This window comes from Electrophorus electricus, chromosome 3, assembly GCF_041902795.1.
Source record: "Electrophorus electricus isolate QZ-2024a chromosome 3, ASM4190279v1, whole genome shotgun sequence".
NCBI lineage: Eukaryota > Metazoa > Chordata > Actinopteri > Gymnotiformes > Gymnotidae > Electrophorus > Electrophorus electricus.
The window spans coordinates 25277280-25290370 of NC_137499.1; the positions used below are offsets into that span (position 1 = coordinate 25277280).

At 41.4% G+C, this 13091-nt stretch overlaps 1 protein-coding gene across 3 annotated transcripts in view; it reads right to left on the bottom strand.

The window, feature by feature from the left end:
• Window positions 1-3946: 3946 nt before the first annotated feature.
• The window catches only part of mgat5b (alpha-1,6-mannosylglycoprotein 6-beta-N-acetylglucosaminyltransferase B), a 66502-nt gene continuing 57357 nt past the window's right edge, over window positions 3947-13091 (bottom strand). For all 3 annotated transcript variants that reach the window (XM_035528609.2, XM_035528608.2, XM_081710797.1), the window contains 6 exons: window positions 8327-8482; window positions 7988-8134; window positions 7612-7728; window positions 5660-5734; window positions 5136-5407; window positions 3947-4870 (listed from right to left, as the gene is read on the bottom strand). In XM_035528609.2, the coding sequence (XP_035384502.1) occupies window positions 4672-4870; window positions 5136-5407; window positions 5660-5734; window positions 7612-7728; window positions 7988-8134; window positions 8327-8482 (966 nt within the window). In that variant the 3' untranslated portion in view covers window positions 3947-4671. The remainder of the gene's footprint in view (window positions 4871-5135; window positions 5408-5659; window positions 5735-7611; window positions 7729-7987; window positions 8135-8326; window positions 8483-13091) is intronic.

A 13091-nucleotide genomic window follows, 5' to 3' on the forward strand; every position in this document is an offset into this window, starting at 1 on the left:
GTTCCATGACAGTAGAATGTTTCTGAAACAATTCAACAGGCAATTGCAGAGCCAGATCTGATTTTCTCAGTGATGTGAAAGCTGTCAGCATCTCTTTTAAATCAATTCACAGAGTCTAATCTCCTGGTGTGTCAAACAAAGCTGCCCAAATTAATTTCTGCAATACCTATAACAGCGAGATCTGTTGGTTGGAAAATAAAAAAACATACAGCACTAGGAGTTTTCATCTTTGCAGAACGAAATTCAATCTGTAAGATTTTGTGGCAGCTTGAGACCATAAGAAGCACAACACGTCTCTCAGTGCAGTGGTTATTTATACCCATGGGACAGCTGAACTAATTTGAAATGATGTTTTAGTCACGGACGGTTCTCCACATCCTGTTTAACAGGCAGAAAGGACCGAGACCATCCTAACCATAACAGGCCCCCCACATATACAGTTTTTACTCATCTGAAACCTGCTTGGTCACCGTCTGCTGGAAGAAGCTGGAGAACGAGCCAGGCTCTCCAATTAGGGAAACACATGCGCTGTGCACTTTCATACTCAAAGAGAGGGATGTACTCCTGGAAGGAGAAGATCCGTGTTTCACAAGCTAAGCTTCAGTCCATAACACATGCATGTAAGCCTCTTTTTTGTCAGAGTTGTCTTAGCCAGGTTTTAGCTTCCTTGGTGTTTACTGGCAAGGTTTTGCCACTTAGCCAGAAAAACTCCAGGGATAGTTGGATAAATATTGTGGTCAGAGGAGCATGTGGAAACACAACCCTTCAGCTACCTCAGTTAATCCTCTTTACAGATAACCCTGGAAGGTTTAAAGGACTTGGAGTGCAAATTCTGTTTATCTGTTTCACTTCTTTATTGTACATTAGATACACGCTGACAAGTCTATTGACTTTTAAAGAAGGAAAATTAAATATATTTCCTAAATGTCACATTTCCTAAATAGGAAATTTAGCCTTTAGAGTTTTTTAAAACTAATTGACTGACTGAATTGAGGACAAAGCCCACATTTTTCGTTTTGTCCTTCAGACTAAATATAGGATCTCTCCTGCCCACATCTTAACCATTAAACAGTAAGCAATGAAAGAAAATCAGTGTGACTTTGCAGTCTGTGCTACCAACATGTTTTCCTGGACTGTTTCAGTAAGGTCAACAGAAAAGCTTTTCACCTCACCGCTCAAAAACTATTATAATATATTTATTTTTAATATATTATATAATATAAGTCAAATTTAACATAGTTATATGGCAAAAAGATGGATTTGGAAAAGTGACCTTTCAAAATGACTGAGTGTTCACTGAAGATTACACATTTTATCTTCATTCTATAATATGCATTATGGTAATGTGAGATTTAAGTTTACTTTAAGTGAATGACAAACATTTCATGCATTTGTTTCACCAAGGGAAGTTAAGAGTGACCCCTCACTCTGGTGAGCGTTTAATGTCTTTGCCTCCATCAGCCTGAAGCATTTGGGAGACACTCATGGTGTCACGGTTCTGGAATCAGCTCTGACACCAAAGGCTCAGTGGCAGTCCGAGACGCGGCTGTGTCCTTGCTGGGGACAGAACCTCTCCTTCATGTCGGGGATGCTGCCAGGGCTTCATCCACCTGCCTATACTGGTGTTCGGCGTGACAGAACACCAGCCCCCAGAGTGCAGAGTGCACCCTTAAGATGAAAGGAAGTGAATATAGCGCTGGCGTCTTGTTTCTCAGAGACTGAGGGCCTGTAACCTGAGTTCTGTTCTCTAGGGAGAGGGTTTCATACAGAAGTGGGCTTCAGTTGGAGGAACACATGCAGCCTGTTCCTCTCGTACTTGCTCCTTACCTACTTCAGATGTAATCCAAACAGCACCAGGGATTATATATTTGTGGCTTTGTGGCAATGCAGTAAATGAAGGGCTGGGAATGATGAGGTGAATGCAGTTTCATTCCTCTTTTACAGCAAAGTCCTTCCCATTGAGAAATGTGGGAGCTGCCTGCCAGTTGATGGTGCACCTCTGAACAAACTGCTCAGATGCTCCACAGTGAAGCAGGAAAGCTGCAGCGAATCGTGACGCACTGAATTCCTTGGTGCACACTTCAATGTGCATATCCTACTATCCATTTGTTTCCAAGCTTTAGGTAATCAAACAAAATAAGTAATTTAAGTAATCCAACAAAAATAAAACACCAAAAAGAATTCTCCTTGGAGAATATTAGGTTTATACAGTGTCATTAGGATGCCAGTGGATGATTCAGTGAATGATTGGGAGAGTGATTCAGTGAGTGATTCATTGAGTGATTCAGTGACTGAGTGGGAGAGAAGCCCCTGAGCAAACTCAGTCCCTTGCAGAACTGAAAGGAATCCCATACTTACTTAATATGTCAAGGTACTGTTTTGGCACAAACTCCCACCAGACTCTTTCTCTCTTCTCCTCTCCTTTCCTCTCTTCTCCTCACGCACCTTTATTTCACCATTGCATGTTTATTCTTACAAAGAGTACAGTCAGGGCCTCGTGCTTTTCTTATGCCTGGTTTTTCTTGCCTGTAACATACATTAGGTAAGTCATGCAAGGAAGATAACAGAAGGCAAGTTCTTTTTTTTTCCTGCATACTGGAGGTATCCATTACAGAAGATAATATGCTGTCACTGTGTAAATTGATAGGAAAGGCAAGGCTGAATTCAAAATCTGCATATTTTAATAACTTTTTATAAAACTACTTGGTACATGCTGTTCTTGTGCATGTATGTATGAATATTCATATAAACAAATGTAGGATAGATGCAATAGCATGTGTGACAGGTTCAGGGAGGGAGCAAGTTGCAGGTGCAAATCTGGAGTGTCTTTAATCTCCATTAGCCAAACGAAACAAAAGAACACAGCAGTGAGCTGGCCAAAAATAGAAAAGAACAGAAAAAGTGCTGGCAGTATAACTCATGGCATTAGAGATGCAGCAGAGCAGCGATTACACACTCGGGGCATCTTCCTTGAATGCAGCGGTGAGGAACAAGGCGCAGCACTGGACGAGCATTCCTGTGGGCTTAAATAAGGTGGAAAACAAAATGCCATACAAGGGAGAAGTGAAAGTAATCAGTAATCAGGCGACTGTGAACAAGGAAGGCACAGTTTGTGTGGGTGTGGGTGTGTATGTGTGTGTGTGTGTGTGTGTGTGTGTGTGGGGGTGTGTGTGTGTGTGCGTGTGTGTGCATGTAGGCACAGAAACTAAAGGATTACTTCCTTCAGACAAGCCAAGCTTTCTAATCATTATAAGAGATTATTCTGAAAATAAAACATAATTGCGAGTGTAGCCTTCTATCAAAATCTCAGTATTGCTATTTATATTGGATTTGCATGGATTTCATGTGATCCTGACAGATATTAACTGTTGTGTGCACTAAGGTATGACTCTAAGGTGTGACTCCAGGTGGGAGAAGGCTCAGTGTGGCTGCATATTTGTGTTTTTGTCAAACAGAAGCAGCACCTGTCACTGGTAAGACTGAACACTCCTGTCTCAGATTGTCGTGGGCAAAACAAAACACTCCTGTCTCAGACTGTCACTCACATGCTGACTGTACACTTAATGGTTGATGACAGAGCTGTAAAGATGCTTCCATGTATATTCAACTCCTGCTGTGTATCACAGTGTACACAGTGGAAAAAAGAGTCAACCGACTACATTTACACTCCAAAAGTTAATTGCAGAGACTCCACACAATGCTACTTATTGGTATTTGATGTTTGATTTTTCTATGAGCCACTTTGTAACCTTAAGATCATTATGGAGACATTTTGACATGTCTGATTTACTCAAACAGGCTTGGAATCGAGATGACATTTATAATTAGGTTTTCACAGTTGAGAAAACAGCTTTAATTAATGATAGACTAAAACAGAGAACAATGTAACAGTAGACCACTAAAACATCCATTAATGTTGATTATTGTTTGATGATTTATTTTCATTTCAAAATGAAAGCATTCATAACATTTTGATATAACAATAGTCAAAGAACAGTTGTGAAAAATAGCCATTTTTGCCCTCTACATTAAAGCATTAGAGAACTTTCAAACTCTCTATAGCAGTTCACCTCCAGAGGCTGGTCCATACTGAGGTTCCTGGAGCCCAGCATTTGTAGGCTGCCATCTGATCTCCAGTCTGCTTTGCTTCCTGTCTGTAGTGTATAGATCAGTGATAGGCTGCCATCTGATCTCAGGTCTGCCGTGCTTCCTCTGTCTGTAGTGTATAGATCAGTGATAGGCTGCCATCTGATCTCAGGTCTGCCGTGCTTCCTCTGTCTGTAGTGTATAGATCAGTGATAGGCTGCCCTCTGATCTCAGGTCTGCCGTGCTTCCTCTGTCTGTAGTGTATAGATCAGTAATAGGCTGCCATCTGATCTCAGGTCTGCCGTGCTTCCTCTGTCTGTAGTGTATAGATCAGTAATAGGCTGCCATCTGATCTCAGGTCTGCCGTGCTTCCTCTGTCTGTAATGCAGAGATCCACAAAATGGGGAGGGGGGGGGGGGGTCTGGGTCCACGGCCTTCAAAGCGCCTCTGATGCAGCCGGCCTCAGTCCATTAATTAGCCTGTCCATCCTCGTGCACCCAGTCTCACACTGGGCGGGCTGTCTCCTGCCCCGCCTCAGGCCTGGCCTTGGTATACCATGGATATCCACAGGCATGCACAGCAAGGTCAGAGGCAGTCTCTGCACAGTGCCACCTGACCGCGGAGGTAGTCCCTGCAGGGACAGACACGCCGGTGCTTGGAACTCTCCCCGGCACAGCTGAAAAGGAGCGGCTCCTTTTGCAGGAAGCACTCACTCCTTTCCACAGCCACAGCGGGGAACACATGCTTCATCTCCACTTCGAGAGCCTGACACTGCACACCCAACCTACACACACACACACACACACACACACACACACACACATACACACACTAGCATCTTTATCTTTCTAAAACAACAAGAGCTGAGCTTTTGTAATTGTTTAATCCAAATCTAAACAGAGACTGGCAATTTGATTATGTCCAAAGCAGTTTAATAAATCTTATTAGTGGTTATTAGCAAACAGCTCAACATACTCTAGCGAAAATATAATAGATGGGTGGACTGTGCTCTGATGTATTGTGGGTCATGTGTGGTTTAAAGTGCTCACCCACTGAAGGTCTCCATGATGTTGATGAAAGGGAAGAACACAGGCTCACAGACGAGGCCCACATCCTGGCATGCCTTCACACAGGAGCAAACCTTTGGAGCCAGCAACAGCCGCAGGGCACTGACTGGGGGCCAGCAGGGCACAGACGTGGCATTAGAAGCCCAGGCCAGCACCGTGGAGTTTGGCAATGGCATGAAAGGGCTGGGTGGATTCCCCAGCCACAACCTGGACTCGTTGGTTGAGGGAAAGGGCCTGTCCAGGTGGCAGAAGTCCTGGGGGTGTAGGGCAAACCCAGTGAGGAGGGGCACTTCCATCATGGTGAAATCAAGAAGCTGAAACTCATGGATAGTATATAGGGGTGTGTGCGTGTGTGTGTGTAGCAGCAGGCATGTCCCTTGGGTTGGGTGCCTGGCACACCGTGACAGCATGACAGAAACTAAAGGACTACTTCCCTCAGAAACGCCAACCTAATCAATATTTATATTGGATAGGCATGACTTCATAATGTTTGAATATAGGTGTACCTGATGCTGGATGTAACCATTGACTCTCTCTAGCATTCCTTCGCAGGTGTACTCATAGGGCAAGAAAGGTTCTACCTGTACACACACATGCACCACACACACACACACACATACACACACACACACACACACACACACACACACACACACATACACACACAGTCATAATCACGAACAAAATGGCAATTTTGGATGTCATTAATGAAGTAAAACCTCTGATGTAATTGTGAATCATCACTTTTCACTGTAATGGAGCACCAGTAAACAGACTGCTTGGCCTCAGATGATGACTGATAGCCCAATATAAAGTATCTCTCTAAATTACTTTCACAGTAATTGCACTCGTTCAGGCTTTGATTGAAATCGATATGGCCAGCAATGGATTAGGCTGAGAAGTAGCACTGAGTGTAATTATACGTTAAATTAAAAGAAAAGAAAGTGGGTCCAGGGCAAAGTCCCACAAGTCCATATTTTTAGTGCTCTGTACTGGCATATACTGACTGGTAAGCACTGACTTGGATGTTTTCTTCAGCTCATATGATTTCCACGCTGTAAAATACTGTCCACTAAGAAAAGCATTCTGGGACTGACTCTTGCAAATGCTTCTTATTTTCACAAGTGTAATGACATGTATCAGGTGCCTTATCAGTGAATTGAAGGGGTGAATCAGCAGGGTGGCAGCTTGGGTGATTTTCTGGCAGCTGGTGGCAGTGGCCACAGGGTGGCTGATGGACACCACCACATGGCCCCAATTCCCACAACTGGTTTCAGGCACATTTGCAACCAAATCTCATGGAGAGATAGCGAATGGTTTTGTCCCTCCTCACAAAAAAACCCCAAAAAAACACGTGTGTAAAAAATTACCTTGACGGTGATGCAGTGTGTCCTTTCTCATGTTTCATGCTGGGCCTGTTCTGAACATATTGACCAGTTCTGTGAAACAGCATTGAGTTTTTATGTGCAATTATGGCTGCACTGATTACTCCAGAGAGAATTACACTGTATTGCCTGTTTTCCATGAGTCACCCGGTTACCAATCAATCTATGGCCCTGAAATATAATGAGAATTTCTGCACTAAAATCATGCACTTTTAAAAGGATTTCAGAATATAGAACGTGTCAGTAACTTATGCTGAAGTATTGTTTCCATATTAAAATGTACATAAGTATTTGATCAAATTCTTTGGTTAATATGACATGTCTAAAAAGCTATGATAAATGTATTTTTATTTCAAGTTTTGTATGGTCCAGCATAATTACATTAAAGCAACTGAATAATTTGTTGCTCTTCAAGTAACACAAGTGTTAATCTCAGCTCACTGAAGGATACAATTTGAATAATTAGCTAAGGATATGCTTTGAATAAAACACCCAGCCATGTGTTAAGCAATGTAACAAACCATAAATGCTATAATGATGCAAATCATTTCAGTCATATTCAGATTTAGAGTAATGACTCTCTCATTAGTACTGCAGCATGTACTGTTTACCAGGCAGCACTTGCTCACACGTTAGAAGCCAGCTCAGCCTGTTTCTTTCTGCCATGCCCCTCATTCTCTGCTCAGTCCCAGCAGGCCACTGTTTGTGTGCCTAGAGCTCATAAACCTGGGAGCTGCAGCATCCATCAGTCCTCAGAGGGACAGATTGATTGATCAGGCCTGCTGGTTGCAGAAGAGACAGAATGAGCACTCTGTGAGCGATTAATGTCACCGGCCTCCCGCAGGCAGGAAAATGTGTGGAGTGCAGGAGACAGAGTGAGCCTCGGTTCTGGGTGGGCCGGAGCCAGACCGTGCTAACCGTGCAGGTGGCAGAGCCCCAGGGGCTTGCAGTGTCACCACCTATGGACCGCAGTGTGCAGCATCTCACTGGGGGTAGGCAGAGGCAGAGCTGAGGTGAGATTTCCACCAACTGTATGACTCGCATTATTGAGAGGGCAGTGAATTCAAGGACACCTTGGCTTTCAGGATTTCCCAAATGGCTGCCTCGACCTCCTCCGAGCTGTTGTAGTCCACAGTGATGACGTGAGGCTTGCCAATGTACTGCTCTGCATAGGGATGTTGAGACGATACCTGATCAATGAGAGGAATGGAGATTGGTATTATCCGCCTTGCTCAGGAACATAGAGTAGGCGTCTTTGCCACAAGCTGTCGCTGTCTCTCCTTGACCAGAACACTGTTTCCCATGACTCCTCCCTCCCACTTAGCATAACAAACAGATCCGAATGTTCTGCCAGTCTCAGCAGATTGCATTCTTATCCTTGCAAGTGTCTGATAATTTTAGCACCCTTGGTTGCTGGATTATACAGAGAGTGTTACAGTCAGCCCTCACCTCTCTGGATGTGGGCTTCCCTCTGAAGAACTCATTGTTGAACGAGCTGCGTGGGGGTTGAAACCTGGGCTGCAGGAAAATGCAACCATTGGCTATGGCCTCCAAAGGGGCAGGGCCTTCGTAAGGAAAACCAAAGCCTACAAAAAGCTGAGAACACATTTCAGAATGAAAAAAAGCCAAGAAGGCATAAACTGCTATAAGGTGTGCTATAAGAGGTGCACTGTAAGACCAGTCCCTAGATCAGTTCTCTGTATAGAGAACTACAGGAGTGCACTGTCATACCAGTGCCTAGATCAGTGTTGAAGCACAAAACTGAAATCCTGTGTGAGCTAGCAGTACCTTGGCTTTCCGCAGGAGCTGCTGGAACTCATGCTGGGGCAACAAGCCGTGGTTCCTGACAAAGGCAGGAACTTCCGGAGGGCGTTGGGTTTCATAGTAGACTGTTCCATGGATGTCCATGTAACGGTGTAAGATGGTTAGGAACTTGTCTTTACCCTGCAGGAAGGAAGACAGGCTTATGTAATAGGCTTCAAAAGCCTTTGGTGGGAAACGTTATTGCACAAAGCTGCCAAGTGTGAAAATTGAAAACAAATCTCTGTATGGAATTGGATATCTAAGTTGCAAATGAAACTAATAAAAGTATGAAAACTTATGATGTGTTAAAGCAAGATAACTTGCATGGTAGCCACAGTGTTCTCATACAAGATGACTAGCAATGAATTAAAAAAATGTATCCTTATAATAAAATCCCAGAAATAACCTGTAAGATTAGGTTCCTATCTGAAAAGTCATTAATTAATATAACTTGTGGGGTTGCTTTGGTGTATAGTGTGTGTGTGTGTGTGTGTGTGTGTGTGTGTGTGTGTGTGTGTGTGTGTGTGTTTGTGTCCCTCTACCTTTTGTATGCCAGTTTATTTTTCAAAGCCTTGTGTCTTTTGTTTGTGTGTGAAGTTTGAGTCTGTTCTTGTTTGCTCTGTATTGCTTTATGACTCATTAGTCACTTTGCTTTTTGTTAATATGGATTGCATTTCACTGCATGGGTGTACCTTACTGATATATCACCACTGATATGTATTTTGATTATGATAACTGGATGTTATCTAATAGCCACTCCGCTTACATCCTGCCTTGACTTCCTACACATCCCAAATAATTAATCATAGTAACAAAGCTCAAGAACATATGTATAAAAATAAGTTAGTAAAATATTAAATATAAAAAATAAATCACATAAGATACTCTCCAAGTTTAATCCTTGGAACACACTGTAATTATCTGAGAGTACAGTTTGAGATACTTTAAATACTATACATGTCTGTACAGCAATCTGGCACTAATTTTTGAAAAGCTTTAGAAACTAGTAAGATAATCTTTAAAAAACATTTCTAAAAGTAATAGGCAGCCAATTTAATTTAATGGGTGCTTTTATTATGTGAGCTGTGTTGTTTTGTTTCAGGTCAGGACTTTATTTGTGATGTTGGGTACCAGCTGTAATCTATCTATAAACTTTAGGAAACCAGCATAAAGAGCAATATTGATAATGAGTTGGTTAGCAAAAGAACGGAAACAACAATTTTTCAGCATCAAGTCTTTCTTTAGGAAAATACAACTGAGATCAGACTCAGAAATAGACTAAATAAGTGAAAAAGATGGTCATGTTTTTGTATCTTTTTCCCCTTTGTGTATTGAGAAAATTTCATTTTTATTGTTGTGTCTTCATGTTTTATCTTCATGTCTTCAAGTGCAGCTGAGGTGCCTGAGAAGACCCATTATGATGCAAGTTAGTCATCGTGCTACAAATACACAAATCATATTCATCAAAATGACGTGTAATATATTTGACAAACTCTGCAAAACCATTCACAACACATGGACAGACTCTCATGACACCAGTGTCAACCGAGCTAGTGAAAGTTATATTTGCAATTACCATGGTTTTATCATTGGTAGGCTGTATGGTACAGTGTGAACAATTGACCTGTCCGTGCTCCGCTTTCTTGCATGTGTAATGTTGCTTGGTCATACAGAACATAGCCTTTAAAGAACGCTGACAAAAGTCCCATTTAACATAACATGATTTGTAAAATGTAACACATGTGTTGTCATTTTGATGAGTATGGTTTGTGAATTTGTTGTGTGATGAGTTGCAGCACGATGGGTCTTCCCAGTCGCCGTACTAAAGTAAAGAAGAGAGTGCTCCCATAATAGGAACTCGTAGGAATGAAACATCCGCTATTGACCTTTTAACGTGGACTCTGGTGATTAATGTCCACTCCTGTGCAGTGTGCCAGTGTGTATCGGGTTTCTGAAGTTCACCTTGTGTGTGAACAGCCATTACCCTTTGATTAAAGAGATTAAACAGCTAACATGACCCAGCTAATATAAACAAACACACTGAATTCTAAATTCATTAGAACGACCAAGGCCAAGATTGTTTCACAGCTATAGATCGTGAGTATGGAGCCCACTTCTGAAATATTTGCTTTGGGGTAAATGTTTTGTTGCATTATTAAACATGATGATGGCACTTAGTATTACAGTAATTCTGTTATAATAGGACCCATATCTACAATAATTGCCCTTTATTTCATAACATTCAGAAGCCTGTGACAGGGAAACGCACCATTATTTATAACTCTTACATTGTGCTGTTGCTGAAGTCATAGTCGTGATGGCATAACTGTGAAGTGAGGTGAGGTGTGTGGTGGTCTTGATGGTGTAATTGTGAGGTATAGTGTGGGTGGTACTGAGGCTCAGTATGCTGTGAAGAATCATAATGACCCTGAGGAATATTATACATGCAGCCAAAACAGCATAAACGTCACAGAAAAGATAAAGTGAGTGCTGCACCTCATTTACCCCATCAGAATGTTTTATGGTTGAGACTTTCTGTTGGAGAGAGAGAGAGAATCAGTTCAAACTGAACCTAATAGCATTACAGCTTTGAATGCTTCTCTCTCACTCACGCATTCTCCCTCACACACACACACACGCACACACGCATGCACGCACACACATACATGCACACTCGCACGCACGCACACACACACACACACACACACAAACACACACACACACACACACACACACACACACACACACACACACACACACACACACACTGCCTATGTGTTGATCATATTCAGAATCACTTTATTTGATGGTAATTTTCGGGTACAGAAATGTGCTCTGGTATGCTGGAAACATCTTAGAACAGTACTTGGCTGACAGAATATGAGTGTGTTGACATTATTAAGGGGATGGATGGATTATCTAGATAAATAGACTATCCATGTGGATTATAAACAGGTAAAATGTAATGTTTTTTGCTTCTGTACTCTTACACCATAGAGTAAACCCACAGAAGCTAAGCAAAAACTCTCCAAACAGTTAATTTAGTAGGCGCTTAGACTAAAGAAAATTAAACTGAGTTTGATACACAAAAGAGCTTGCACACAATTAAAAAATATTATTTGCAAAACCTTAGTTTGAAATCTTACTTAGTAATATTAAGGGCTTAGGCAAGCATAAGTTAGTCATTCATGCATGATCTGATGATGTATGCCAGAGATACAACTCAAAATAAAGTCTCACATCTGACAAATTTTGCAAGACTTGCGACTTGATTTGGACTTTTGCTCAATTGACTCACAGCTCGACCTGTGACATTTTGACATTTGCGTGGGGAAAAAAACAAGAATCATTTGAATAAAAACTTTTCTATCTAATCTCAAGCATCCTGTCAGTTCAGATGGCACAGTATTTTCATTCCTACTTGTGTGGCTCACACTGATGGCTGATTCACACTGGTTCAGCATGGCTGCACATAACAAGCCTTTAGTCATCACCTTCGGGTACAAAAACTGTTGAGTCACATGGACAAAGTGCTACATGCAATACAGGCGGCATTAAAATGAAGGCCACTGGTAAAACTATGTTGAATTTTATAAGACATCTTAAAACAGACACTGAAAGGTTTGTATGGACAGCAACCACACTACCTAGCTAGTAGTTTGGACTAAACAAAAATTTTCTGAGGGGCACTTGAGATTCAACTCAGATTTATATCCAGAAGCTTGGGATCTCACTCGGACTCATGGATGCATAATGGACCATAAAGATGCAGCCTAGCACCCCAAAGACTCGAGAATGGACTCTACCTTGTATAAAGTGACCCATGAACATCTCTGATATATGCCTTTGCTTGTTGGAGATTACTAAGAGTAATATTGCAGTAAATGATGAACAGAATGCTGCTTGCACACTGCTAGCTGAGATGAATAATTCTTATGAAAAAGAATCAGTGATACTGAATTTAATTTGCTCTATCTAACAGAAATTTAGATCAGGCCAAATTAGTATAGAGCAAGTCCATCTGTCTGAGGAGTTGATAGTGCAGTTATTCATTTATAATGACACATTAGATGTAAACAAGTAATCTGATTATGATTTCACATCTTGAAATTCCTTTTATTAACATAAATGATATAGCCAGCAAAAATAAGTGTACTGTGTTTTGCTAGTATTTACCACTGAATAATTTTGAATTTCTTAGAGTTTACAGAGTTCCTTTCTAATCTAGTTATTTTGCTAGAAAGCGCTATCATTGTTGGAAATTAGAATGAGTTAGTTTCACTCAATGTATAAAAGAACACACATCTGTTGGACACATGCTGCCAAAACAGAAATACATAGAAAATATAGCTGTCCCCCAGTTTGTCGTCATCTCAGACCATTTCATTTCATTCATTTCATTCATCAGTCACAATATAGTCACCCCGACTTGCTACCACACCAAACACATGAGCATGTCAGCTACTGCAATTCAGCAATTCTGACTGGGATACCCTCAAACAGTGCTGAACATGACCAAAGGACTTAACACTTAGAGTCAGCATTTAACTGCACTCTCAATTACGTTTTTCTACTTAATAAACTGATAATAGAGTTACTATCCATATACTTTCTAAAAGAAATACTACCTGAACTAATTAAACCTCTATAAAATATAATAAGCTTCCTCTGAACAGTGGCTAAGCACCTATATCATTCAAATTAGCAGTTATCAAACCAGTGACCAAGGAATCCAAACTTGACTCTTGTC